The 27,483-nt window shown below is 33.0% G+C and overlaps 1 protein-coding gene across 1 annotated transcript in view; it reads right to left on the minus strand.

Annotated features, from left to right (window-relative positions):
- The window catches only part of ltl (larval translucida), a 35,452-nt gene extending 26,336 nt beyond the window's left edge, over window positions 1-9,116 (minus strand). The window contains exon 1 of the mRNA XM_065503109.1: window positions 7,432-9,116. Within this exon, the coding sequence (XP_065359181.1) occupies window positions 7,432-7,733 (302 nt within the window). The 5' untranslated portion in view covers window positions 7,734-9,116. The remainder of the gene's footprint in view (window positions 1-7,431) is intronic.
- Between the last annotated feature and the right edge of the window lie 18,367 nt (window positions 9,117-27,483).

The raw sequence follows: 27,483 nt of genomic DNA on the forward strand, positions 1-27,483 counted from the left end.
CCCAAAAAAGTGTTGAAAAATCCCAAAAATGCAAATTTGTAGTTTTTTGGCTATAATATCCATACCAGGGTCGAAGTTATCGGAATCCTTTACAAAATAATTAAAAGCGTATTGGGCCATCTAAAATCGGTTACTATATTTTGATATCGAATATGCGATTTGAGAATTTTTGCCCTAAATTTTAATTTTACATAAAAAATAGGTGTTTTTTGAATGGACCTGGTCCCCTCGGTAAGAAAAATTTTTAATTTTTTTTCAATTAAAATATTTTATGAAAACTTAGCTTTCAGAAAGTATAAATTCCTTATACATCCTCTTAGAAATTTTTTGCGATAACTTAATAAGGAAAAAAGTTATTTTTTCCCAAAAAATTAACGAAAATCGACTTTTCAAAATTTTTTTTGGACTTAGTCATTATTTTTAAACAGTTCTTTTCTTATTTGACACATACGTATGTTGTTAGTCCAATGAAGGAAAACTGGAAAAAATCGGAAAATATTTGGATACGCTGTTATCAAAAAACTGGAGTAGGTTGGGTAAAAATGTTGAAAATTTAATTTTCAAATGCGAGTATCTCCAAAGCTATAAGAGACAATTGATAGCTACGACTAGGTAAAAAGATGCTATATGTGTAATTTTTTTGAAATCGGAACACAAACGATGAAATAGGATCGTTTTAAAAATGTAACATACTGGTGTGCCCATGAGGTCCACGTTCAGAACTTAAACTCGAGAACACTTCTTCTTTGCTCATGTGATATTTCATTCAAACCAATCTAAACATTTAGAAGTTACAGATTTATTTCCCTCTTTTTTTTCTATACCACTATGTGTCGCTTACGATGAAATTCGTTTACTGTAAAATGTAGGCATTGACTTATGATAAAATCTTACCCCCTATAATTTTGAAGTTATTAACAATTTTGATATTCTGAGAACGCTAAAACATCAGTCGGTCCATAAAATTTTAATTTTTGCAATAAAAAAAATTATAAAATGTCGCTTACGATAATTTGGCGCTAAGGGCTCAATATATTCATAATGCGTAGGTTTGTCCCTACTCTCTTGCACTCTCTGTTATCTGTTCACTCTTGCCAGTCTTGGCGAAGGGTATAATTAATCAATAACCCTGAAATTTCATAACAATATCTCTAATAGTTCCCAAGATACCGAATTATTTCTAAAAAAAAACTACTTATACCAAAAAAAATATTTTTACTATTTTTAATTTACAAGTAAATTTTTTCGAACTTTTTTCGAAAAAGTTTAATAAGACCCCTTTCACTGTAGGCAATTTAGTTGCGCAAGTCTCTTGTGTTTGCTGATGCCAGAGGTAATGTCGAGTTAAGGAGAAGAAAATTTTACATGCTGTTTTGTTGTTGGGCAAGAGACTTGCGCAACTAAATTGTCTAGTGTGAAAGGGGTCTAACTTTTGCAAATATAAACCGATTTTAACAAGTAATGTCTTGTTTTTATCTATATAAAATTGTTCTTAAAACAATGTGCAAAAAATAGGTTGAATTTGAAAAATTTTTAAAAAAAATAAAAAAAGAAACGAAACTTAAGCAATTTATTGTAATATACATTTTATGATAGTTTAATTCTTTGCCTATCCATAACAGTTAAAATTTTGAAATCGGTCTAAAAATAACCCAAAATTTTGAGAGTGTTCTATATTTTTAGACTTTTCATTAATCGAATAAGTCAATCCTTTTTCAATTTTGACAATGTTCATTGCATTTCACAAATTGGTACATAGAAAACCAAACCGATTTGTCATATGTCTGATACAACATTGAGTAGCATTTATTTTATTGTTGCAAGAGTTAGGTTTTTGATAATGACGTTTCGTCTAAATGTTACCCATGAATTGGTATATCAAATCAAAATTTATGTTCAAAACAAATAGCTCTGCTCTAGTAGTTATCTGATTTACAGGTCTTTCATGAAATTTGTTCTGTATTCAAAATTTAAATATATTTTGTTGTGTTTCTGATTAAATCTGACACAAAAATATCGAAAATTTCATTAAAAATTTAATTGCTAGCATTAAATTTAAACAATTTGCTGGGCTACAAAATTGCATGTACGGGTTCGTAGGCATTTCAACATATAAACATTTGTTTATCGGCAAATCGCCTTTTCGAATACAAGACTTAATGACGATGAAACAAAATATATACTGTGGAATATTTTTTTTTTTATAAAATTCAATGTACTAAAGAGTTATTCACATGTGTTTCAATATCAGCATATATATAAACAATTATTCAATTGAATTATTTGTTTGTTTATGTCCTGTACTGATAAAAAAGAAATGAAATATTGAATTACTATTAATAAATATTTACATACACATATGTAATGAAAGTATTTGTTAGTATTAGATCAGTTTTATATAAAAAATGTATTATTATATTGTAGTTATAAGAAAATTCACAGAAATTTTGTTTCGTTTTCAATTAAATTTCAACATATTAAGAAATTCCAAACAATTTTGGTAAAATCTAACTCAAGGCAGTTTCATGTGCTTTTCCAACATATACTGAAACCGAACATGTGGACATTACTAGAGTTCAAAATAAATGTTGAGTATTCAAAGTTGTTACTTGAAAATACATATACAAATATTTATTTATTTATTTGCATTTCATTTAAATAAATCAAATGTTTTTTTTTTCTTTCTTTTCAAATAATATTTTACGTAGACTTCGTATCCCACGAAAGGTTGATAAGAAATTTTGAAATTATCATTCATACATTTAATAAACAATACAAGTGCCGCAAATTCAATTACGATGAGATTTTTTTTTTTCGAAAAAACATACTTTTTTTTCTTTCTTTGTAGATTTTGTTTTGAGATGATGATATTATTGTTTTGGTTTATGAAGCATTAAACATTTTTATGTTTTCAAATTAAATAGCAAGATTTACGTTGAATTTAGCATTAGAGTTTACTGTCTGACACAAAAATCCATAAATTATTCTGTTTCATTGCAATTCTAAAGCGGATTTCATGTATTCTTTTTTCAAAAGCTAATAGCAACCTAATTGTTTTCCAAATAAATCGTTATACTAAAACATGGTCAATAGTTACGACTTGGATTCTCTTTTTTGGAGGTAATTATTACATGTTTTCCCTGCATAAATTGTTGAACTTAAATGATTATTCTGTAGGCATAAACCAATACTATTCTATTTAATATTAAACCTCTCAAGTATGTTCAAAAAGAACTGCGATGAAATTACAATATACTTGTAATTTTTTTTATATTTTTATTAATGAGCGTCTTTTTAAAATATTTTTTTTATTTTTTTGCTCAAGTTTTGTTTTTAAAACTCTGGGTGTATTTACTAATTAAGATAATAAAATAATTTTATTTAAATGATTTTATGTCTTGATGATTGTGACATGATCATTAAGTAATTAAGTGGTGGAAGTATGTGAGCATATTTTTGTAAACAAAAAGAGAAGAAAATATAAATAATGAGACGATCTGACGTCCTACATGAGTATCAATATTTGTATACCTACAATCGAACATTCGTATTGACATCCTCTTTGTAATAATTAGATCAATTGATGTTCTATTGAAATTTTAATTCAATTTAACGGATTTCGAGAAAAAGTGAAAATATTTTGCAAGTTATAGTCTAATATTTTTCCCAGTTATAATATACAAGTACAAATCATTTCTTAATGATATGAATACCGAAGTTCACGTGCTGACTGACCAAAACAGATCCAAAACTGCACTAAACAAAAAAGCTGACCACGGCTTCGCTGAGAAGAATTTTTACTCTCTTTTCTATAAAATGTTTCAAATCGATTTCTGTCAATTTATAGTTTAGGTCCTATCGTTTTTAAACGTCTTTGTTCTAATTATTTTGTTGTACTAATTTAGCTTAACTTACAAAAATCATGTTTAAAGGAGACTACGTCTGCTCTCCAGTTTCCTAAATTTGTTTTAGCGCTTACACTCTCCTTACAGAACACTTTATCCGTAAAATGATATATGTATGAGAGCTATGATAAACAAAATTTGGTAATTTTCTGATGAACAAAACTCATTTGAATATAGGGTTCTTGGATTTTGAAGGAACATTCAATAATATTAAATTTAAGAAAGGTCATGTTTCTTTTTACGGCCCTATGCTCCTTATAGGAACAACAGGAATTAATATATATCTGTTTCTTCTTTCTAAATCCTCTGAGAAACTTAATATCGGTTGATACTCAACTACGTGCATAAAGGTACAAAAACAAGGTTTTTTATCCTTAAGCTTTTGGAGGTGTTTGGAAAATTTCAAAGCAGATTCTTGTTATACTCGATAACAATTCTAGCCTAGGGCAGGAGAGTTTAAGAATGGAATTGGCCAAGGGAACATCGCCCCTACTATGGCTATTGGCGGTCAACGTTATCCTGAGGACTTTGAAGGAAATGGGTCGCAAGATAAAGCTTATGCGGATGACGTTGTAATTCTGGTTAAGGGGCGAAAACGAAGTAAGTTCTCATCACACGAAGGTATACGTTAGGGAAGTTTGGTATGTATACCTACTTTAGACGGAATTGAGCTAAAATTGGCGAATGAGGCAAAGTACCTGCGTATTTATCTTGATAGCAAATTAATTTGGAAAATGAACCCTCAGGAACACTCCTCTACGATTTGTTCGTACATCATTTTGCAATCGGACCAATAGTTTAGAAGCTTAATTTTTAAATGACTCTGCGATCTTGTGCGAAATTAGGTGCTTTGGACTTACACCTGACCGACGGTTTGAGGGCGATATTCACAGACGGGTCATAGTGGATACTGTTATACAGGCTTCCTGATGAATGCAGCGTTTTTAACGCCGAAATCCTAGCGAGATCCTGGAATCATCTGAATTGATACTGGCAAACATCACTATTGGGAAAAAGTGACAATTTAACATTACATGCCGCTTGACTGTAAAGGATTTTGTTGTTAGCCTTATTAAAAGATCTAAATTATTTAGAGACTGTAGGAAAACCATGCGGGGACTTATGGGTCGAATCAATATTGGGTCGTGTTGGGTTCCGGGTCACTGTGAAATTCAAGGCAACGAGATGGCGGATGAATTCGCAAGACTGGGCTGTGGAATGAGTTTATATGTAGGAGTAGGTGCGTAAAACCTCCATTACGTCACAACTACAGGGAATTATCCGAATGGTACGTGGCTGAATACCAACTGATTCTGGAGGAATTGGAAGAGCTCTAAAGTGTTGACATTCTTATGGGCCAATATGGACATGACGAGTACCAAATTGATTCTTGGATTAGATAAGGGTAGCTTGACAAATTTAGTGGAGTGAATACAGATGACTACAGAAATGGACCCTAAGTTAGCAGATGAGACAATAACACTCCAAATTTGTAGGATGTGTATAGATGTCGATGAATATAATTGAGCACATTATCTTTAATTGTACTATGCTGCAATGATATAGGCATCACTAAGTGCAAACTGTAGATTATTATAAAGTTCAACTGGAGAATTAGATGGCTGAATGGCATACAAACTATTTCTTGGTCTGGTTTGCAATTTCCTCTACTTTTAGCAATTTTTTTCAAACATCTCATATATTGGGTTGAAACATTTGTACAATATAAATTTATTCAAAGTATTAGCCATTGTTAGCTATGACCTTTTCCCATCTTTCTGGCAACATATGGATTCCGAGACAAATGAACAGATAATCTTTTGAGGCCAAGAACGAATCAAGCCAATATCGGATACTCTGTTCCAAAATAAAGCGTGTCCCAGAGAGGGTGTTCTGCATTGATCGTCTGGACTATAAAGCGGTTGAGCAAAACTTCCCAACCATTTCATTCTAAATACTTTTTAACAATGCTCCCTTCAAGCGAATCGGTTGCGTTCGGAACAGGTTCCCTGTGATGGTCTGGTCAGTTTTAAGCAGTTCATAAGTTGCTCCCACCAAAGAGAATCACCTTAGCGCTACAGATTCGGCTTGTTGGCCGGGCTTCACATGCGATCTCTTCGTTTCGGGTTATCGTAATGGATTCATTTTTCATCGCAAGTAATTATTCGGTACAAAAATTATTATCTTTTATAGCGTTCAAGCATCATTTCGGACATGAAAAATCATCTTTTAAGGTCTATCGGCTTCAATTCGTATGGTGCCCAATTTCCCTGCTTTTGGATGACTGATTGGGTAGCTCCCAATGATTTTGCAAGCTCTTGTTGAGTTTGACAACAATCTTCATGGAGTAATGTCTCTAATTCTACAAACGTCTTCAAACTTTTTTAGCTGGCCTGGGAGATCTTTGTCTTTTGTGTCAAACATCACTTCTGAACGGCACAAACCATCTCTCACACGTTGAAACCGATGGAAGATATTTATCATAAGTTTTGGTGATCTATCGGTGTGCTTCAGCGGCACTTTTTTCAAATTAAAGAAGTAAAGCAAAACTGCACGCATATGATGATTTGTTGGCACACAATTCTATACTTTCGAAGCAATAACTAACCGTAGAATAAATGACAGCTAACATATCAAATGACATATAAGTTATTAAAAACAAAAACCGCGTTCAAAAGATACGCCATCTATTGTAAATCCCACATTTTTAAGTCATACCCCCAATAATTAAATACAATCTACTCTATCCCAATTTATTTTACTCCTCGCGCAAAACATGTTTATACCCATCATCTTTATTGTAAACGTAGGACCTTAAGATATATTTGTTTAAAGTTTCAAAACCAACACAGAGAAAACAGATTCGTGATAGCAACCGAATTTGTTGCCAATCGAATGATTCGGTTGCACATTTTGAATTTTTCAGTTCTAACAACAGAAAGTAAGTTGATAAAGAAGAATTTCAGTTGAGGCAACCAAACTTTAGTTACACCTTACAAAATATTATAGTCACAACTGTAAAATTCGGTCACTAAGAAAGAATCATTCTATTGGCAAAAAATTCGGTTGCTATCACGAATCTGTTTTCTCTGTGAACCAAACATATTTAATATTTCGTTATATTTTCATTCGATTCCTAATATTGCAAAATTCCCTTCACGATGTAAGGGTTAAAGGTTAACGTAAAGTTTAAAATTCGCAATTTCATTTTTTGGAAACGCTAAACAAGATGTCTTGTAGGAAATGTTTGCTTTCCCACCATTACAACAATTTATGTATTTTAAAAATATTTACAGTAAAATATAAAACCTAAAAAATATATATTTAAAAATGTTTAAAGTTGTTTGCATTTTTTTGGACCTCTTCGCGGAAGACCTCGTTGTTGGCGCCAACCTCCGTTTTCAGTATTGAATTTTTATATTCTTTAACTAAATGTATTTTATACATTCAACACTTTCTTTACACGTAAAACAATTAAATAGATTTCTAATGAAATATATTTATGTATATAAAAATATAAACTTACTTTAAGCCATTCCACAGCATTCGCAATTTCACCAAATTCAGTTTCATATCCATAAACGAGCGCATTTCCAAATCTTCCAGTTGTGAATGGGTTATTTTTAAACTTATATTAACATTCGGTTCAAATTTATTCGACAAAGCATCAACAATTGTATGGAACGAATCCACTTTTTCACACGATAGCTCAACATAATTATGGGCATAGGTGGGTTCACATGTACAGGGCGAAAGTTCCGGACGCACCGAACAGTGAACCGATGCCACATTCGTTATACTCCAAACGGCATAAACAAATGATGCCATTTTGGAAAGTTTTCGTAATTAAATTAATTGTGTAATGGAAATCTTAGGGGAAATAACTTTAACTATTTTCAAAACAAATTTCCAGAAGTATTTATTTAAACATAATTATTTTTTGTTTTTATTTAAATAGTAATAATTTGTTTTTCTTTTTTTCCAATTTCACTGGTAACTTGAACAAATTTTAGTTTGTTGCATTAATTCTGGGGATTTTTTCGAAATACAGGCATCAGCGGTTTGTAAATAGTAGTTTTAGTTTTGTGTTTTTTTCTTTCTGTTTAAAAGATTTCGTTTGTTATTCAAATGAATTTTAACAACTCAATTATTTTCATTTCCTTTTGGATTTTGTTTAACACAGATGTTTGGATTTTCCATATGGCACTTTTGGTAATTTCTTTTTTTTTTAAATAAAAACCAAAATCACATTACGATCACTTACAGACGGCAACAGGAACGCAAACGTAGAATTTCTCAAATTTCAAAACCAAAATAACAACAAATGTTATACATAAACAATTATGCATTTAAATTAAAAATTTGTTTCTTTCTCACTTTTTGTGTTTTTTGTTATTAATGACTTCACTTCACTTATCACACTCTGTTTTGATAATTATCACTTTGGTTGACATTGTCGTTATATTTTTTGTTTTTTAATTTATGTATTTATTACAGTGATTTTTCTTTGGGGGTTTATTATTATTTCGTTGAGAGTGTGAGCATTATTTTAATCACAATAAAGAGTTTGAGTATTGAAAAAAATATTGAATTTTGTGCCGAAAAATTACAATAACTGCCTACGAGTCTGACTACTTAGGATCGGCGTTACTGATAGCGACAATAAGAAGTAAAAGTACAAACAACTTATATGATAATATAGACATATAGAGGAGATGTTTTTTTTTATTATTATTATTGTTATTATTTTTTTGTTGAAATGTTCATTTATACAATACGAACGAACAAATACTGGCATACAGTTGACATTTGACACGATCTATCAATTAAATTAATCTATTAGAAATTCCTCTTCTAAATAGAAAACAAAAAAAAAAGAAGAGAAATAATTTAAATGAAATCTATTTCATACGATTTATTACAGTCGCCGTTTTTGAGTGAGTGAGTGTGTTTGTTATTATTTGTTTTATTCGATTTTTTATATGATTTTGAAAAAATCGGACTGATCGTTTTAATTTTTTTGTTATTATTTCAAGATAACTTGTTAATATTTTTCACTTTGTATTATTTTGGTTCGCCTCTTTGTATTTTTTTCTTTATATTTTGTGTGATGATACGTCTGTATTCCAACACGTTCCGTTTGTGACTGGGAAAAACACTTTGCTGCTGTTTTAGTTGGGAGGATCGTTGTTGTCGCTCTTGTCGTTTCGATTTTTTGTTATTATTGTGGTTGTTATTGTCGATGCTAGTCATTTTGTGATAGTATTAGTTGTTAGCAGCAGTAGTAGTACCATCAGCCTCAGCAGCTAATGTGGTAGTTAGTTGGATCGTTCAAACGCCTGTCTCAGCATCAATACGAATCCCTCCATCCAATATCACTTCACCATCATGATCATCATCACCATTACAATCAGTTTGAATTTCTCATGTGTATGTTTATATGTAAGTTGATTGAACAGATTTTTATACCCACCATCACCATAATTATGGAGAGTATATTGATTTTGTCATTCCGTTTGTAACATATCGAAATATTGGTCGTAGAACCAAAAAGTGTGGGTCCTTATAAAATTATAATTCGTCCTTCCGTCTGTCTGTAGGGACTTAATAATCTCCGCAACTAATTTTATGAACATCGGTCCATAATTGGTCATAGCTCTTATATAAGGACCACTTAAGAAAAATATGAACATTAACCAAACAGAAATTCCTTATAAATATCGATATCGAAGCATACTGACCACGTCCGAAAAATATGTACACTAATCAAAAATAAATTCCTTATAAATATCGATATCGAATCAAAATTTTTCACAGATCAATTGTACTTATGCAAAAATTATACTATTTTATTTAGTTTTTATACACAAACTACGAATATTCCCAGAGTTTTTGTCGCGAATCGAACCCGCAACCCCCAGATAAATAGTCCAGCACACACTCGTCTAGTCTATCGCGACGATCAGTCCATAATTGTCCGTTGCTCACTCATAAGATCCACGTTCGAGAATTATTTTATAATGGTAGGTCCTAGAGGGACGGACTTAAGGGGTGACATTTTCCGGAAATTGTTATTTGTTGATCAGACATTTTTGGGGTTGAAAACGGGCCAAATGCGACAATTAAAATAGGAGTAGACCTAGAAAACCGAAATTTGTCAGAAATAGTTATTTGAATACACAAGTTTGTCACTTATGAATTCAAAAAGATGCGTTGAATCGTTAAAAAGCTATGGATCATATATGAACAACTTTGTTAGGACCACTATACATTTGTTGAATTCAAAAAGATGCGTTGAATCGTTAAAAAGCTATGGATCATATATGAACAACTTTGTTAGGACCACTATACATTTGTTGATCCCAATAACATTTAAATGCTTGAATCTAGCATGGCACAGTGGGGCAGAATCGAAATTTTTTGGAAATAAATCTGGCATTTCTAAACGGCTGGTCCGATCGGGACAAAATTTTACATGGGCGTAGCCAAGAAGCATTTGAGTTTAAGTTATTAAAATGGACCATACAAATGCTCCAGGGGCGTCGATATGGGGGCTCAAAGTAGTGTACCTTCGATATGTAAAATTTTTAAACATGTGCCATTTTTTTGTTTCCCATCCGATTTCAAAGATTTTAACATTTTTGAAAAGAAAATTTATACAATTTTTTTAGTATGAAAAAGTGCAATATTTTTGAAGGACGGAGTTTTAAAGTGGCATATTTTTGAATCTAATTGAGATATTGACTTGAAATTTTTTTTGTAAGATCAAAAATTAACTTATCTAAACAAGAAATATAGCTCGGAATAAATGTGGATCAAATTGTTCCTAATTGCAATCCTATTAAAATTTTGATGTAAATTTTAGTTTTAGAAACTCAATAAATATGTAATATGTAATAAAGTATTTATTTATTAACGAAACTCAATGAAATTTTCAACGTTTTTTAAGTTTGTCATTTTAAATAACAAGGTGTCAAAAGGTCAAAGGGAATCCCGAAATTCCAAAAAATTTGAGCGAACATGTGGCACAAATTTGAGATAAATAGCACACGCAAGCATGTTTTTTCAAGACCTAGCCGAGCGCTTTTCAAAAATGTTAAAGTCTTTGAAATCGGATGGGAAACCAAAAAATGGCACGTGGTTAAGAGCCCCATATCGATGCCCCTGGAGCATTTGTATGGCCCATTTTAATAACTTAAACTCGAATGCTCCTTGGACACGCCCATGTAACATTTTATCCCGATCGGACCAGCCATTTAGAAATGCCAGATTTATTTCCAAAAAATTCCGATTCTGCCCCACTGTGCATGGTTAAATATAACACTGATATGCTCTAGTAATATAAAATACTAACTGACCGTCCCGGCTTCGCTCGGTAGCTATTAATAAATTTTAACTGCGTATGGGAGGTGCCACGCCCATTGTACCTATATAGGGACCCACTCAAACACACACAAAAAATTTCATCGAAATTGGCCCAGCCGTTAGCACACATATGGGAGAATCCATATCAAAACAGACAAAAAAAATTATATTTTCGGATTTGACATCTTCGATTTTAATGAAATTTACCACACATGTTATGGTTGCAAAGGATTACTCAAATTAATGACTTTTTCATCGGAAAATATCATATTGAAAAAAATCGCGATTTAAAAATTTAAAATTTTTTAATAATGCTTTTCTTTATAACTCATCGAGTCTCCATCGAAATTATTTTGCACGAATATAGTAGAGAGTTTATGGGTTCTCATACCGTATTCTTTATTAATTTTTAACAACGCGATCGTTGATATTTTATACATTGACCTTTAACCTTTTGAAAGTAAACAATTTTATTCACACCATTTTAAGAACAATTTAAAATGGAGTCAAAAATATTGATGGTCTTTTAGTAGTGTCAAAGTTATGGGCAATTATGTGTATACAATTTTAACAAATTTTTCAATTTTCAAATCGCAATATTTTTACATCGTAATAAGTTTCCATTAAAAAAGTCAATGATATGAGGAACATATTGGATATATTATGTATGTGGTAAATTTCATTAAAATGGAAACGATAAATCCGACTGCTGTCCGCTTACACATGGATCCTCCCATACAAATCGGGGGAACTACATAAATATTTTATACAAAATACACAACAATCCATGCCCCTGTAATATTGATGGTGGGTATATAAAATGCGGCACAGCCGAATATATCTACGCTCTTAGTTGTTCGTTTCGTATTCCTCTTCTTCTTTTTTTTAAATTCTGTGAATGGATTGTTTTTGTTTTGATATTGTAAGTATGCTCTTCTTCAACTTCAAGATCATTACGAGTACATGCAATTGTTGTTGATAATTAGTTGTCTTTACCTCAAACTCGGAATTCTCTTACTCATATGTATATTATGGTGGTTCTTTCAGTCACACAATCTTAAAATTTTTTGTAATGAATGCAGTTTTGTTCATTTAAATTACACTCACTGTCACTTCGTTCATATTCTTATACACATACAAATTTACTAAAGAGTCCTTATCAGCGCTCACTGTAAGTGTTGTTGTGATAAAAATGTATGCCTGTGTGTGCGTATGTGTATATTTTTTTTTCATATTGCGGCATCATCTTGTTCAATGACTGAGTACGAGTGTTATTGATAACGGTATTTTTTACTTATAAATACACATACATACATTTGATTGAAGAAAGAGAGAATTTGGTTATGGTGGTTGTGATGTGTGTTTTTCCCAACACCCACACTTCATTTTATAAACAACAACAAAAGTTAACATATGTATGACTTGATTTGAGTTTTGAGCGAATAACCAGACGTAACCTAACATTGGTCATTACGAAATAATAGTAAATGCATTAATTATGTAAACTAAATTCCTAAAACTTACTTCCGATTTGAGAATAAACTGAATTGAAACAAGTTAAAGAGTTATGCTCGGCTAAGCCGAGTCTTATATTCTTTTCTCTTAAACGATTCTGGTGAAAAAATATTTTTCTCAAAATTGATTCAATGTAGATGGTGAAGCTTTTGAAATATCTTTGATTTGATATAAGGAGTTCTTATCAATAGTGTCCTTTTTCGGAAACCCTTCCATTAAGGGTTTTATAGAGCTTTCTGTCACTTTGTTCGAACAGGTAGTCCATCTCCGTTTTAAAATCTACCACACTTTTGAACACATTTTTTTTGCGCTCTTGGTACAAATACCACATTGTTCTTGTACCACTCAAGACCTTGTTTACCATAGTGACAAGATGCCAGATCAGGCCAAAAATAAGTGGACACATTAAGAATTCTTTTGAATGGAGTCTTTTGTAAATGATCCTTGATGTAAATATCGGTATTTATAGAGCCCTCTGTAAGAAACGTTTGGCTTCTTTTGCCGCAACTGCATATTGCTTGCCATACCAAGAACAACTTTTTGGGAAATTGTCTGCTTTTGGGCCTTAAACTTTTCTACAACATTCCCTCGAGCATCCGCGATGTAAAAATATTGACCCAGAAGCTGAGAAAAATTTTCCAGAACAAACGCTTCGTCTCCCATTATGCAGCAGGTATATTTTTATATAAAATTTGACTTCAATTTCCGAGCTCTGTCTTTGGCCACTAAATTTTTAGCAGCGCACAGCAGTTTTATGAGAAAAAAAGAGGGAAATAAATCTGTAACTTCTAAACTCTTAATCCGATTTGAATGAAATTTCACATGCGCAAAGAGGAAGTGTTGTCGAGTTTAAGTTTTGAATTTGGACCCACCCACACTGTGGCAAATCACAAATCTAGCTGGACAAAATTAAAAAATAAATGTCTGACAACATTCCTTCAATGATCATTTAATGAGCTTCTCAATACAATAGGGAACTGTAATTCATGTCTTGTTTTTTTGGGTTTTAGCTCCGATTAGGAAAAACTAAGCTTTAAAGTCAGTTGTTGTCAACAGGTACATTAAGATTTCAAAGAGAAGTGTATTTTTTGTGTGACTTTGGTTTATGATTAAAAAGGCTACGGTGATTTTATTGTCATAATTTTTTATATTATTATTAAGCTCTATTTGAAGGAAATATGCAACAATTTTCATTTAATTATTTTCGTTGTAACTATTAAAAAAACTATTTATTGTGAGAAGATCAGAAATTGGAAAAAATTAAATATTTCCTTTTTTCAAGTAGAGTTAAAGCTGTTTATTCCGCATAGTTCCGCTGTAAAACTATAGTTGAGTTAATCTGTCAAGTGTTCACTTTAAGGTAAATCAAAAACATCTTGCGCATTTTAGCGACCGCCATACATTTTTTTCACTTTTCCAGTATGACCTACACAAAGAATAAATAAAATATTTCCTTTTTTCAAGTAGAGTTAAAGCTGTTTATTCCGGATAGTTCTGGTGTAAAACTATATTTGAGTTAATCTTTCAAGTGTTCACTTCAAGGTAAATCAAAAACATCTTGCGCATTCTTGCGACCGCCATAAATTTGTTCACTTTTCCAGTAAGACTTCTACTTTTTCACGAAAGAAAATTTTTGAAGAATGGGTAAAAACTCCCAAAATACATTGCGAAAAAAAAAGTTGGTTTTTTATAATCGTTTATATATTTGAACTAATTTTTTATATGATTCATAAATGAGAAGTGAACCCAACGTGATTTATTAATTTTGTCTAGTTAGATTTGCGATCTACCACATTGTGCCACCATGAGAAAAAAGTACTTTTATTCTTTTTAAGTTATCTAAAAAATTTCTAAGAATTTGACAAAAATATGACAAAAAAAAATTTTAATTTAATTTTTGCGACGATACAAATATTTCAAATTGAAATAAAATTTTTATTTATGAATATTTTTTAATGAAATTTTACCTTTATATAGATTTTTTATTGAAAATGGAAAAATAAAAACAAATTTTGAAATTTATAATCAGGAATCCGGCAATTCCCAAAAAAGTATTGAAAAATACCAAAAATGGGATTTTTTTTTGTTTTTTGGCTATAATATCCATACCAGGGGCGGGGTTATCGGAACCCTTTACAAAATAATTAAGAACATATTGGGCCATCTAAAATAGGTTTCTATATTTTGATATCGACTATGCAATTTGAGAATTTTTGCCCTAAAGTTGAATTTTACATAAAAAATAGGCGTTTTTTGAATGGACCTGGTCCCCTCGTTATCAAAAATTATAAATTTTTTTTTTCATTTAAAATATTTGATGTAAAGTTAGTTTTTCAAAAAGTACAAATTAATTATACATCCTCTTAGAAATTTTTTAGATAACTTAAAAAGAATAAAAGTACTTTTTTCCCAAAAAAATAGCCAAAAATCGCCTTTTTAAAATTTTTTAAATTCAAATGCATGTAACTTTGGACCCAGTCATGATTTTTAGACAATTCTGTCTTTATTTGATATATACATTTGTTGTTGAAGTTATAAAAGAAAAATGGAACAGCGGTCATCAAGTAGGGTGTAGGGTGGGTAAAAATGTTGAAAATTTAATTTTGAAATGCGAATATCTCCTAACCTATAGGAGATAATTGATATCTACGACGAGGTTTTATGTAGAGCTCGACCAGAAGATTCCATATACGTAAAACACACATCACGTTTGAAATCGGAACACAAACGAAGAAATAGAATTATTTTTAAAATTTAACATACCCGAGGTGTCCTACTTCTTTGCGCATGTGAAATTTCATTCAAATCGGACTAAGCGTTTAGAAGTTACAGATTTATTTCCCTCTTTTTTTCTCATACCACTGTGCAGCGTTCCTGCCAGGAACTTTTTTAGCCTGGTATGTTTTGTAAACCTGCATTTGTTTTAACTTTTCGTACCAAATAGTCCTAGTACTGAGCTAACCGGAAGTGTTGGGAGCTCTTTAGAAAATGATTTATATTTATTGGCTTTAGAAACATCATGTGGTCTATTCCTTCTACCTGAACCAGGAATCAGTTTGACAGCAGACCTTTGAGTTCAATATGAATCCGTTTTTTTAAAATTTGTCAAACTCATTAAAAAATATTGAGTTACGGGTTTTATCCTACATTTATACACTTACAAGTTAGTAACTTAGTTAAATATCAACTGATTTTAAATTTAGAATGAAGAACGTGAGGTCTTTCGAATGGCATATACATATGTTGTTTAAGTTACCTTGTGAAATCTATATATATTTCACCATTCACTGAATGTGTAGAAAAATGTGATAAAAAAACTAGCTGTCCCGACAAACGTTGTTCTGCCATAGCTCACACAAAGTTTAAAGACTCCCACTATAATATTACTCCAGATATGCAATAATAAATTTTTACTTTGTATGGGAGGTGTCATGCCCATTGTTCCTATATAGGTCAATTGTGAATCTAAACCATCCATGGACCCACTAAAACACACACAACAAAGGAGGAGTTCAGATATTAACACACGTACAGAAGAATTATATATATAAAGATATCTTTATTCATAAGCATTTTTACAGGAATTCAAGTTGAAAGCAAGTGTAATTCAAGCTTTGAATTATAGTCAAGCAATTGAGTTACAGTTGTATTTCACTTTATTTTAATAGCATTCTCCACTAAAGAGGAAACATAAATTCAAGCCATATGTCTTTTGCTTGAAAAAATTAAATTTTTTCAAATATTTTTCAAGTTTAAACAATAATCACATTTGCATTCAAGTCAAATTTCAACAAAATGTTCGAGTGCTTGAATTTTTGGGACTTTGGTGCTTATTGGGGAGTTATTGATCTTTTTATTAAAACAATATTTCCAAAATTTTTTGCTTGACCGTTTTATTTTAAATTCAGCATCATCAGTATTCCGTTCAAATTTGTTCTTTCAAACGACACAAAAACAAATTTTAATTGGATTTTTTTCTTTTGGATTTAATGCATATGTGGACTCCATTTTGTAGAATCTCAGACTTTATATTATCTGATGACCTTAAACTCTAAAGATATGACCGAGGTTTTAGGTATAAACATAGCAGAAACGAAAATTTATCTTGATGTTTTTCTCCGATTTAAATGTATGCACCCACGCATTCTATATTTGACTCTACTAGAATGTCCTTTATCAAGAACAATGCAATATGGGTTCTTCTGATTGGTTAAATATTGAAACGAGAACTAGTTAGGTAATGACCTTTCTTGATATATCTGAAATTACCTTAGGAAGTTGTTTCAGAAACGTCGACCATCAAAAGGACGGGTTGGATACGGATGAAATCTATTCACAGACGGATATTCAGATATCTTTAATTGAGGAGTGGTGGCTTGTGAGAAGGACACAAAATGACCAATTGTTAGATATCTAAACTCAGCTGTCCACGACATATAATAGTTAATAGGGCCATTGTGTTTTAGTTGACATTTATTATATTTTTGATTGGCAGTCTCATGAGAATAGAATAGGATAGTCCCATATAGGAGTCGTCACAACCCTATATGTGACTCTATAGTTAAGCTGTAACGCAGACTTAGATATCACATAAGGCGCTGCTTCCTGCATTTGGATGGACTTAAAGAGAAATCACTGACAAGCTGTATAAGAAATACTAGGTCTTTCAAATGAATTGTGTATGCTAGAACCATAGAGAAAATACATAGAGTGGAAACTCTCCTGTCAAAGATCTAACTCAGTTGTCAAAAACCTAAGTGGTGAGAATGTATTAGCAAAAAAAAAACTATGTGAAAACAAAAACAACACTCGTATGTGTAACTTTTTTAAGTAATTTTTTTGTTTGAGATTTTTTTCGAGTTACCGCTCTCTGTTCTCTATGGCTAGAACTTCATAGGGAGAAAGTTGGAAGATCTGTTTGAATCAACGTGTAACACATTAGGGCCTATGGATTGAACTCGCTTTTTGGCGAGCGAAAACCATTTGGCCTAAAAAATGCTTGCAGGTACTATTTACAAACCTATTCTCTACATATGGCTTATTACATGAAGGACCGGACCTTCATCAAAAAAATTAAGAGGTGTTAATCCTCATACTTATATTTTTAAAATTGATAACGGTTTCACAGTAGCAGTAGCCTCTTTGTGTTAAACATTACCAGTACCGTTCTATTTTGATTCACTCCTATTCCACAACTACTGACTGTTATTGGACTAAGGTAAATCGTTCAAATAACCAACGACATTCATATCCTTGTTATGATCTTCCCTCTAGTCTAATCCAATTTGGCTTCTTGACATTACAAAGTTTTCTTTAATTCACCATTTGGGAACTGCTGTCATTAAAAGAAATTTTCTTATCACTGCTTTCATTCATATTACTCTTTCCATAAGTCGTTCTCTTTTTAATCAGTACGACACAGTCAAGGCAAATAAAAACGGGTGTGCATACCATACATAAACAACTAGATGCGAAGGTTCGAGTTGAGTGTAAAGCTAAATCATTTAGAATGTTTTTTTCACTTTGACTTCTCGAATCTATGTCCATGGCAGCCAACAACTTACTTCATAAAAGCGCGCAACTGTTGAATGTGTTTTTACACTCCGCCAAAGCAAAAAAAAATTGATTTATGAATCTCTTGACAATGATCAGCTTGAAGATTTCCACAAATTCAAAACGATCTTATATACGTGTATAGGGCCAACAACAGCATGCTGCTGCAGAAGCATCAAATACGCCAACGGAAAAAAATTAGTAGCAGCAGCATTAGGCCTGGCGACGCATCGAAATCGTTGCTGTAGTCGTGGTAGTGACCGGCCAGCTGTAAACAAAACAAATTTGTATGTAGTACTCGTACTGCATACTTTCGATTATGACGTTAAACTGATCAATCAATGATCTGGCTAAATGCGGAAAGAAGGCACCAATTGAATTATGGTCATGTGCTATGATCTGTTTTCTTGTGTATCGTAGTAGTGCTCTTTTCGTTTTATATTGGTAATATTTTTGTTTTTTATTTTGGAGAATTTGTGCCACTTGTAAAGTAGATCAAATAATTAAAATGATCATTGTTTTTGGTATGACGTACAAGCAGAGTAGGTAGAATACGTTAAAGGTTTAAAAAGAGGTGTATCTATTGTGTATTGTGTATTTTGTCTTTGTTTTTTTTTCTTTCAAAACTTATTTATGAATGGAGGATTATATCTACATATATAAATATTTGTGGAATTTTTATATGATGATTAAAATCAACTGGTTAAAGAGGTTCTTTCCGTTTGCGTCACAACATTCAAAGAAGTCTTGTGATTGTTAAGGAATTTTGTTTGTTAAAAACAAATTAAAATATTTGCAAAAACATATTATTTGGCTGAAAAACAAACAATCGCAAACAACAAATACCAAAGTAATCAAACATTTCTGAAAAGCAAGTACAAATCTTATTTATTAAAATAATTTTTGTCAGCGGCGCCATCTTAATTATACCAAGTTCATCATTGTCGTTATTGAAATAAAATGCGTGTTACTCCTTTGCATATATTATTGCTGTTGTTTTATGTTTGTAGAAGATTTTAACACTATAACTACCACACTGGTCAATACTGCCAAAATATCATGGAAAAACATATTCGTATTTAGTGTAATCTTATCATATTAGCTGGTTTTATCCTTTTCATTTTTTAGTCGAACCACTAAGATACAAATATTTTATAACTTACGCCATCACAGACTTCTTCCAATAATTGTTCCCACGACAATTGGATATTTGTTCCGGAACCACCCAACCCGAGTGACAGCTGTATCAACCGGACGATTTTCAACCAAGGAAAAACTTTATATTATTTTCTTAAATTACAGATATTATTGCAGAGTTTATTCCAGCATAATTTTTTTTTCCAATTTTTAATAGCGTTCTTCACAGGTCCTTTCAAATTTAACCCATTTTATCTGGTCAAATGAGCCAAAATCTTAAAATTTCCATTTTTTTTTATCCAATATATTTTAATTTACTATTTAGAATTAATGTACCCACGTAGAAAAATTCATTGCGATATCTTTTAGCAAAACTTATTGCTTTTGGTGTCGGTAATATCTTCTCTCGATTTATATCGAGCTTTCTCAGAGATCGCACTATACGAGTTGTTATAGATGGAATTTCATCAAACGAGTTCAAGATCAATACAGGGGTACCGCAAGGCTCCATCCATTCTCCTATTCTATTTCTTATCTTCTACGTCAAACTTCCAACCCTATCTACTCTTTTGCAGATGACAGCAACATTTGCCATTCATATGCATTTAATAAGTCTGTCGGAGATTGGGGCAATTAGGCAAAACATGAATGATATGCTCAACCAAGATCTTGTAACAATCTATGAATGGGGTTGTTCGAATAGAGTCGATTTCAATGCATGCAAGACTCAAAGTTGTATGTTAACTCACAAACGCTCAACAGATCATGTTACTCCATCTGTTTTTATGGGTGGTGTAAATATTAAGAAATCAGAAGCTCTTGATGTTCTAGGCATGAGTATTCAGTGCGATGTCCGCTGGACAAAACACATTTTTCGAGTGTCGAAAGAAGCATTCAAGTGCCTTGGTTTTCTAAAACGGTGTAAAAAATACTTCCCTCCATCTGATCTCCTTACTCTTTACACCACTTGCATATATCCGACCTAAAATGGAATACAACTCTCATGTGTGGGCCGATGCTTCGAAGTCTATTTTGGAGTTACTCGACCGCGTACAAGAGAGGGCGAAGATACTTATCGGTGACAGTAGGGTATACAGCTCTATTGACTCACTGGAACATCGTCGCAATGTGGTTTGTGTTTCACTGTTCTACCGCTACTACAATGGTATGTGCTCTGCTGAAATTAGGGAACTTGTTCCCGAAACCCGTAGTTTTTTACGAAATACACGCTCTTCGGCAAGGGCACATCAATTCGTTGTCGACTGGACAGTGGATCGCACAACACATTACAAGGAAAATTCGTTCTTTTGCCGTACTGTCCGTATGTGGAATAAGCTTCCACCTGAAGTCTTTCCTGTCACTTTCAATATAGGAAAATTCAAAGAAAAAATGTCCACAAACACTACTCCCTCTATCCTCCCTCCCATAACCTATTTTCCTAGTTCCAACACAATGCTTTCATGAGTAGGGGTCATCCCCTGAGTGCTGGTCCAAGAAAAATAATAAACATCCTATTATATATAATACATATTTAGAGTTTCTCCAAAAAACACAAATAACTCCCAGAACTTGATATTTTCATTTCAGAGTATTATATTTATACCCTACACCACCATAATGGGGAGGGTATATCGGGGTTGTGCTGATGTTTGTAACTCCCAAATAATATTATTCCAACACCCACCTAAAAGTATACCGATCGAAATTGATTGAAAACGTTCCATTATTTTACCTAACCCCCACACAAATATCCTCCCGAAGTAGGATTTTTTTGTCATAAATGTCAGATTTATTATCCACACAAATTTCTCCACAAGTAAGTTATATATAAAGAGAAATCACATTTAAAATTTGCTTTTGGATCAATCCATAATTGACCATAGCTCGCTTATAAGGCCCACGTCCTAAAATCAATTTAACAAGCATTAATCCCTGTCGGTATCTACATAAAATTCAACACATGTTTCATATAGAAATAATTTCATGGTCAGTAATTGGCCATAGCTCCCATACAAGACTCAATTCCGAAAACCACTTTAACGAGCATAAATCTAATAAAATTGTTGGATTACAAATAAAATTTATATAAATTATACTTCAAAATACAAATTTTAAATATTTTTAGGTAAACAAAATACATTTTTTTCCAAAGTTGTTTTTTTTAATTTTTTTGGAAAAATTTTTTTTTTTAATTATTTTCGAATTCGAATTAAATTTTTTTGGTGCTAAAAATATTTTTTCCGATTTTGACCCATTGTAAGTCCAACTTACTATGGTCTTATATACGTCGTTGCAAAGGTCTTTGAAATATCTATCATTAGATATCCATATTGTCTAATGACTTAGTAATCCATATAGAGGTCAAAAATCTAGGTTGTCCTGGTTTTTTCCTCATATCTCAGCTATTTGTGGACCGATTTTGCTGATTTTAAATATTTTATTTATTGAAGATTTGGATCCAGAAGATCAACAGTCAGGCAGGCAGGCAGGCAGACAGACAGACAGACAGACAGACAGACAGACAGACAGACAGACAGACAGACAGACAGACAGACAGACAGACAGACAGACAGACAGACAGACAGACAGACAGACAGACAAGACATGGCTTAATCGACTCCGCTATCTATAAGGATCCAGAATATAAGGTATACATAGGGTCGGAGAAATATATTGTGGAAATTACAAACGGAATGACAAACTTATATAATCCTTCTTACGAAGGTGAAGGGTATAAAAAGAAGAAAAATGGTTGACCTGTATCCGCGCCTGGAGTTGGGTATTATATGGTCGGGCTTGACCGACTATACTTTTTTTGTTTTAATTACATTTCCGGTAACATGACTTTAAAATGGGTGATTTTTAAAATTTTAGCGTTTATTTTGATACATTTGTAAAATATTCAAAGTATGGCCACTGTTAGTTATGACCTTTTCCCATTTCTCTGGAAACATATGGATTCCGAGTCAAAAGAACTGCTCATCTTTTGAGGCCAAGAACGAATCTAACCAATATCGGATACTCGGTTCCAAAGTTAACAGTATCCCAGAGAGAGAATTCTGCATCGATCAAAACAAATTGTAGTGGGACTGAGCACCCAATAGAACACCTTCGGGGAGTGCTCAAGAGAAAGCTCGAGAGTTTCAGTCCGAAAAATAAGGAGGAATTGTGGGGAAAAATCCAGGAAGACTGGATTTCCATTGACAAAATGTTTGCAAAAAAATTGGTTGATTCCATGAATCGCAGATACAATGAAGTTGTGAAAAACAAAGATAGAGCAACAAAATATTAAAATAGAATAATTTTTTAACAAAAAATCAAAAGATGTACATTAGGGTGGGTATACCAGAAACGCATTCTACGGAAAATTCTAAGAAATTTTCCACAAGAAACCATAGGTCTAAAATCAAATCCTATCTTGCGCATTTCGTCTTTTATTCAATGATAGTTCAGTATTAATTTTTTTTAATAGTTTTTTTATTGGATAAAAAACGAAATGCGCAAGATAGGATTTGATTTTAGACCTATGGTATCTTGAGGAAACTTTCTTAGAATTTTCCGTAGATTGCGTTTCTGCTATACGATTTTTTTACTTTTTGATCGTCCATACAATTCGACCCAATTGTACATATATAATTGAAAGTCCTAGCATACTTAATATTTTAATAGCATAATTGGCTATTTTAGTGTTAAACTGTGTGAAACTATAAGATTGGCGCCTAAAAGGGCACCAACATTTTATTAGCATTGTGCTGTATAAATTCCGCACGATTAATTAATTACAAATGAAGAGCGTAGAATCAACATAAAATAAATATCATGCAATGTGCGTAATGCTTAATTAAGCACATGTTGCAAGTACTACGCAGAAATTCCCCAAGTTAAATAAAAAAAAACCAAAACAACATCAGCAGCAGCAAATTTTTCGATAGCAATCGAGAAACCACATCCACAACAACAACAGCAGGCTGGCAGCCATTCAGTAGCTGCAGTTGTAGCAATAACAACAACAACATCATTATCATATCTCCCTATTAATACATGATTTTAAATCGTTATGCCTCTGCTACTTTTTTATTTATATTTAGTGCATTCCCATGATGATGATGATGAATGGCTATCAACATGAAACATTTTTAAAATACTCGCATATTTACAAAATCAGTCCATTGTACTCGGACTGATTTGTTAAGGCGCGTGCCAAAGCGTATTCAGAGGCAACAACAGTTGCTTGCTGTCTTTATTTGTACTTTTTTTTTAGGTTGATAAAAAATGGGATCATTATTTAGAATAAGAATGAAGGGTGGCGCTTTGTCAAGTTCTAGACTTGAGTATGAATGGAAATTTCTGTTGATCATGCATGACCATACCGTTATTAAGTTATCTGTCTGTAGATCTGTTTTATACATTCATATTTAGACATCTTTTGTAATTTATGATGACAGTGATGATAAAAGAGCTAGGATAATGCCTAAGATTAATTCCAGGGAAACATACTTGGTTTCATTGGTCCATACGTCTTCACAAATAATGATGGTCAGAACGTTGCAGTCAATGGTAAGCGGTATAGAGAAATACTAACGTTTTCGTGCCTCAATGGGAAGGCATTAGTATAGTAGACATGTGATTTCTGTGACATTTGTCTAACGAAATATTTCAAGAGATGGATCTGTTAACTGGCCACATCGTTCATGTGATTTGACGCTATTATATTATTTTCTCTGGGGATATGTTAAGTCCCAGGCCTATGCAGATAAACCAGAAAAGATCGAGCACTTGGAAGTGATTAATCGACGCTTCCAATAGTCTTAATAACTTCTATGTCATATTGAACATTATAAGTAAAGTTTTAAATTTTTATGCTGGATGTTTAGCTTTACTTCTTTAATTTGAAAAAAAGTGCCGCTGAAGCACTCCGATTGCTCACCAAAGCTTATGGTGAATGTGGTTCATTGGTTTCAACGTGCGAGAGATGGTGTGTGCAGTTCAGAAGCTTTGATTTTGACACGGAAGACAAATATCGACCAGGCCATACCAAGAATTGGAGGCATTACTCCATGAAGATTGTTGTCAAAGTCAACAAGAGCTTGCAAAATCATTAGGAGCTACTCAATCAGCAATTTCAAAACGTTTGCTAACAGCGGGATTAATCAAAAAGCACGGAAATTGGGCACCATACGAATTGAAGAGACCTTGAAAGACGATTTTGTATGTCTGAAATGCTGCTTGAAAACTATAAAAGAAAATCCATTTTGCACCGAATTATTATTTGAAAAATGGATCCATTACGATAACCCGAAGCTTAAGCCCCCAGCTGACCCGTCAACTACCAGCAGCTCGTCACCAGCATGGATTTCGTAAGATACACAGCATTATCAGCCATAGTCACTCAGATCTCACAGGGCTTAAATGAGCAAAGGCCTTGTGGAGTGACTATCTTAGTGGCGAAGTCACGCTACACTTTTCCAGGACATCCTGCAGTTGCCCAACAACATGAAGAGATGGATAGTGAATTATCTAAGTGACAGGCAGTCGTTCGTGGAGTTCAGAGACAAATGCTCAAAACCCCGTAGAGTTAAACAAGGAGTCCCTCAGGGCGGGGTCCTGTCGCCGCTCCTGTTTAACTTCTATCTCTCTTAAACTCCCAGTGCCCCCAGGTAAGAGAGGTTATCAACTATGCGGACGACTGCACCATCTTGGGGACTGGTCACAACGTTGATGAGATTTGCGGTTTGGTAAATGATTATCTCAACGAAATCCACAATTTCATCACTGCACGTAACCTGCAGCTATCATCAACGAAGGTAAAACACAACTTAGGCATCATGGTCGACGGCGTACAAATTCAGTGAACCACACGAAAATCTTATGTGTCACTTTTGATAGCCTTTTTACCTCCTCAGCACACGCCAGTGCAATCACGCATAAACTGCGAAATATGAACAAGGTCCTCAAAGCACTAGCCGGCAGCACTTGGGGTATGGACAAAGAAACCCTGCTAGCAACCTACAAGACGATTGGCCGGTCAGTGGTTAACTATGCTGTTCCAGTGTGGTCGCCTTCGTTAAGTGATACTCAGTGGAGAAATAAGGACCGTCACAGGCTGCCTCCAAATTACCTCCGAATACCACCTTTACGAGGAAACTAAGGTTCTACCGGTCAAGGAACATAACTTCATGCTGACGCAACAGTTCCTTCTTTGATGTCACCGCAGGAGTCATCCAAACTTCAACATCACACAGTTGGAGTCTTCCCCGAGGCATGTTAGACAGGACCTTAGAGAATACGAGGAGAGCATACAGAGGTATGTGCATTGGATCGCAGCTCGTATATGACAGCTTTGGATGACATTCATAGAGACGCCATCAATTCCGCGGTAGCAGGATACCGTATGAATGTAGTACTTGGAGGTCGCCCACCACCGATAGCAGACGCCGAAGAGATTCTGCCGCGGAAAACAAGAGTCGTTCTGGCACAACTAAGATCAGGATGGAGCAACAGGCTTAATGTCTTCTGGTCCCGCATAGACCGTGCCGTCCTCAACTTATGTCCAGCATGTGGTCAGGGTCCTCATGATACCCTCCACACTTTCAACTGTCCAGCCAGCCCTACTGCACTACGTCCAGTAGATTTATGGTCCCATCCAGCAGAAGTACCACAATTTCTTGGACTTGATATTGCTGAACCCCCAGATTAAATATTGTAAAATTGTTCACGCTGCTACAACAACACCAAAGCCAAATATCCATGGCGCTAAGGCAATGCTCTGTATTTGGTGGGACCTAAAATATCCTATATATTTTGAACTACGAAAATCTGGCCAGACCAGACCAGCACAGTGAACCTGTACCGAACGCAACTGAATCGAGCGAGCATTGGCCGAAAAACACGAATAATATTCGACCAGAAATGTAACCGTAATATTCCAACATGACAACTTTAGGCCACATAGCCTTATAGTCGAGATCTTGCGCCGATGTAGAACGTTCTCTCTACTTCGGAACAATATATTCGATATTGGCTTGATTCGTTCTTGGCCTCAAAAGATGAGCAGCTCTTTTGGCTCGTAATTGAAAATAAAAGCTAAAAATTTGAAAAAATCCCGCATTTTAAAGTCGTACACCCAATATTATCACTCACTCTATTTCTAAATCTTATACATACATACCTATACAAGCACGAGTAACAAGAATTTAAAGCACAAAATCACCTAAATAAATTCTTATTGGTAAATTTCTCTACCATGACATTTGATGGATACAATGTAATCAATTCCATTAAAATTCCATGCAACTTAAATATAAACTATTTATGGTAAATTCCCAACATTCCATCCATGCATCCATGAAGATGCATATCTTATTACCACTGTTTGATTTGGCCTATTTAAATAGTTTCTTTTTTAATTTATCTGTGCTAAATTGAAGCACCAAATTCCACAAAATTGTCAATGTACTCGTAAGATTGTTGAAATCGCAACGCAAAAATTTTTTAAATTCCACCACATTAATGTTTCTCGTTGTTCTGGTGACGTGAAGATTTATTTTTTTTTTGCTGAAAAAAGTCATTGGAATACGTATTTTTAGAAATTGTTTACATTTTTTACGATTAAGATAAAACAAAAAAAAATAAATTTAAATGAAATGATATTTAAATTTAAACGTACTATAAAATATTAAAAAAAAAAGTTGAATAAATTCATTTTATACAAGAATATAAAGAAAATGTCCATCTAATTTTAAATATACACATCATTCCAACACTAGGTGGGTGGTAGTAGAGAGTCAAAGATTTATAATTCTTTATATTGTTTATACATCGTTGACATTTTTATTGAGTTTTAAATATTTTAATAGTCTTTAATTTGACAATAAATAATTTAAATTATATTCCGAATTCTTGTGAATTTATAAGCTGTACATTAGAACTGCTCATAAATAATTGAGTAAAGAATTAATTTCTATCGGATAATGGGAACCGGTTATAGAAATCGATCAACAATTTTAAA

Source organism: Calliphora vicina, chromosome 3, assembly GCF_958450345.1.
Source record: "Calliphora vicina chromosome 3, idCalVici1.1, whole genome shotgun sequence".
Classification (NCBI taxonomy): Eukaryota; Metazoa; Arthropoda; class Insecta; order Diptera; family Calliphoridae; genus Calliphora; species Calliphora vicina.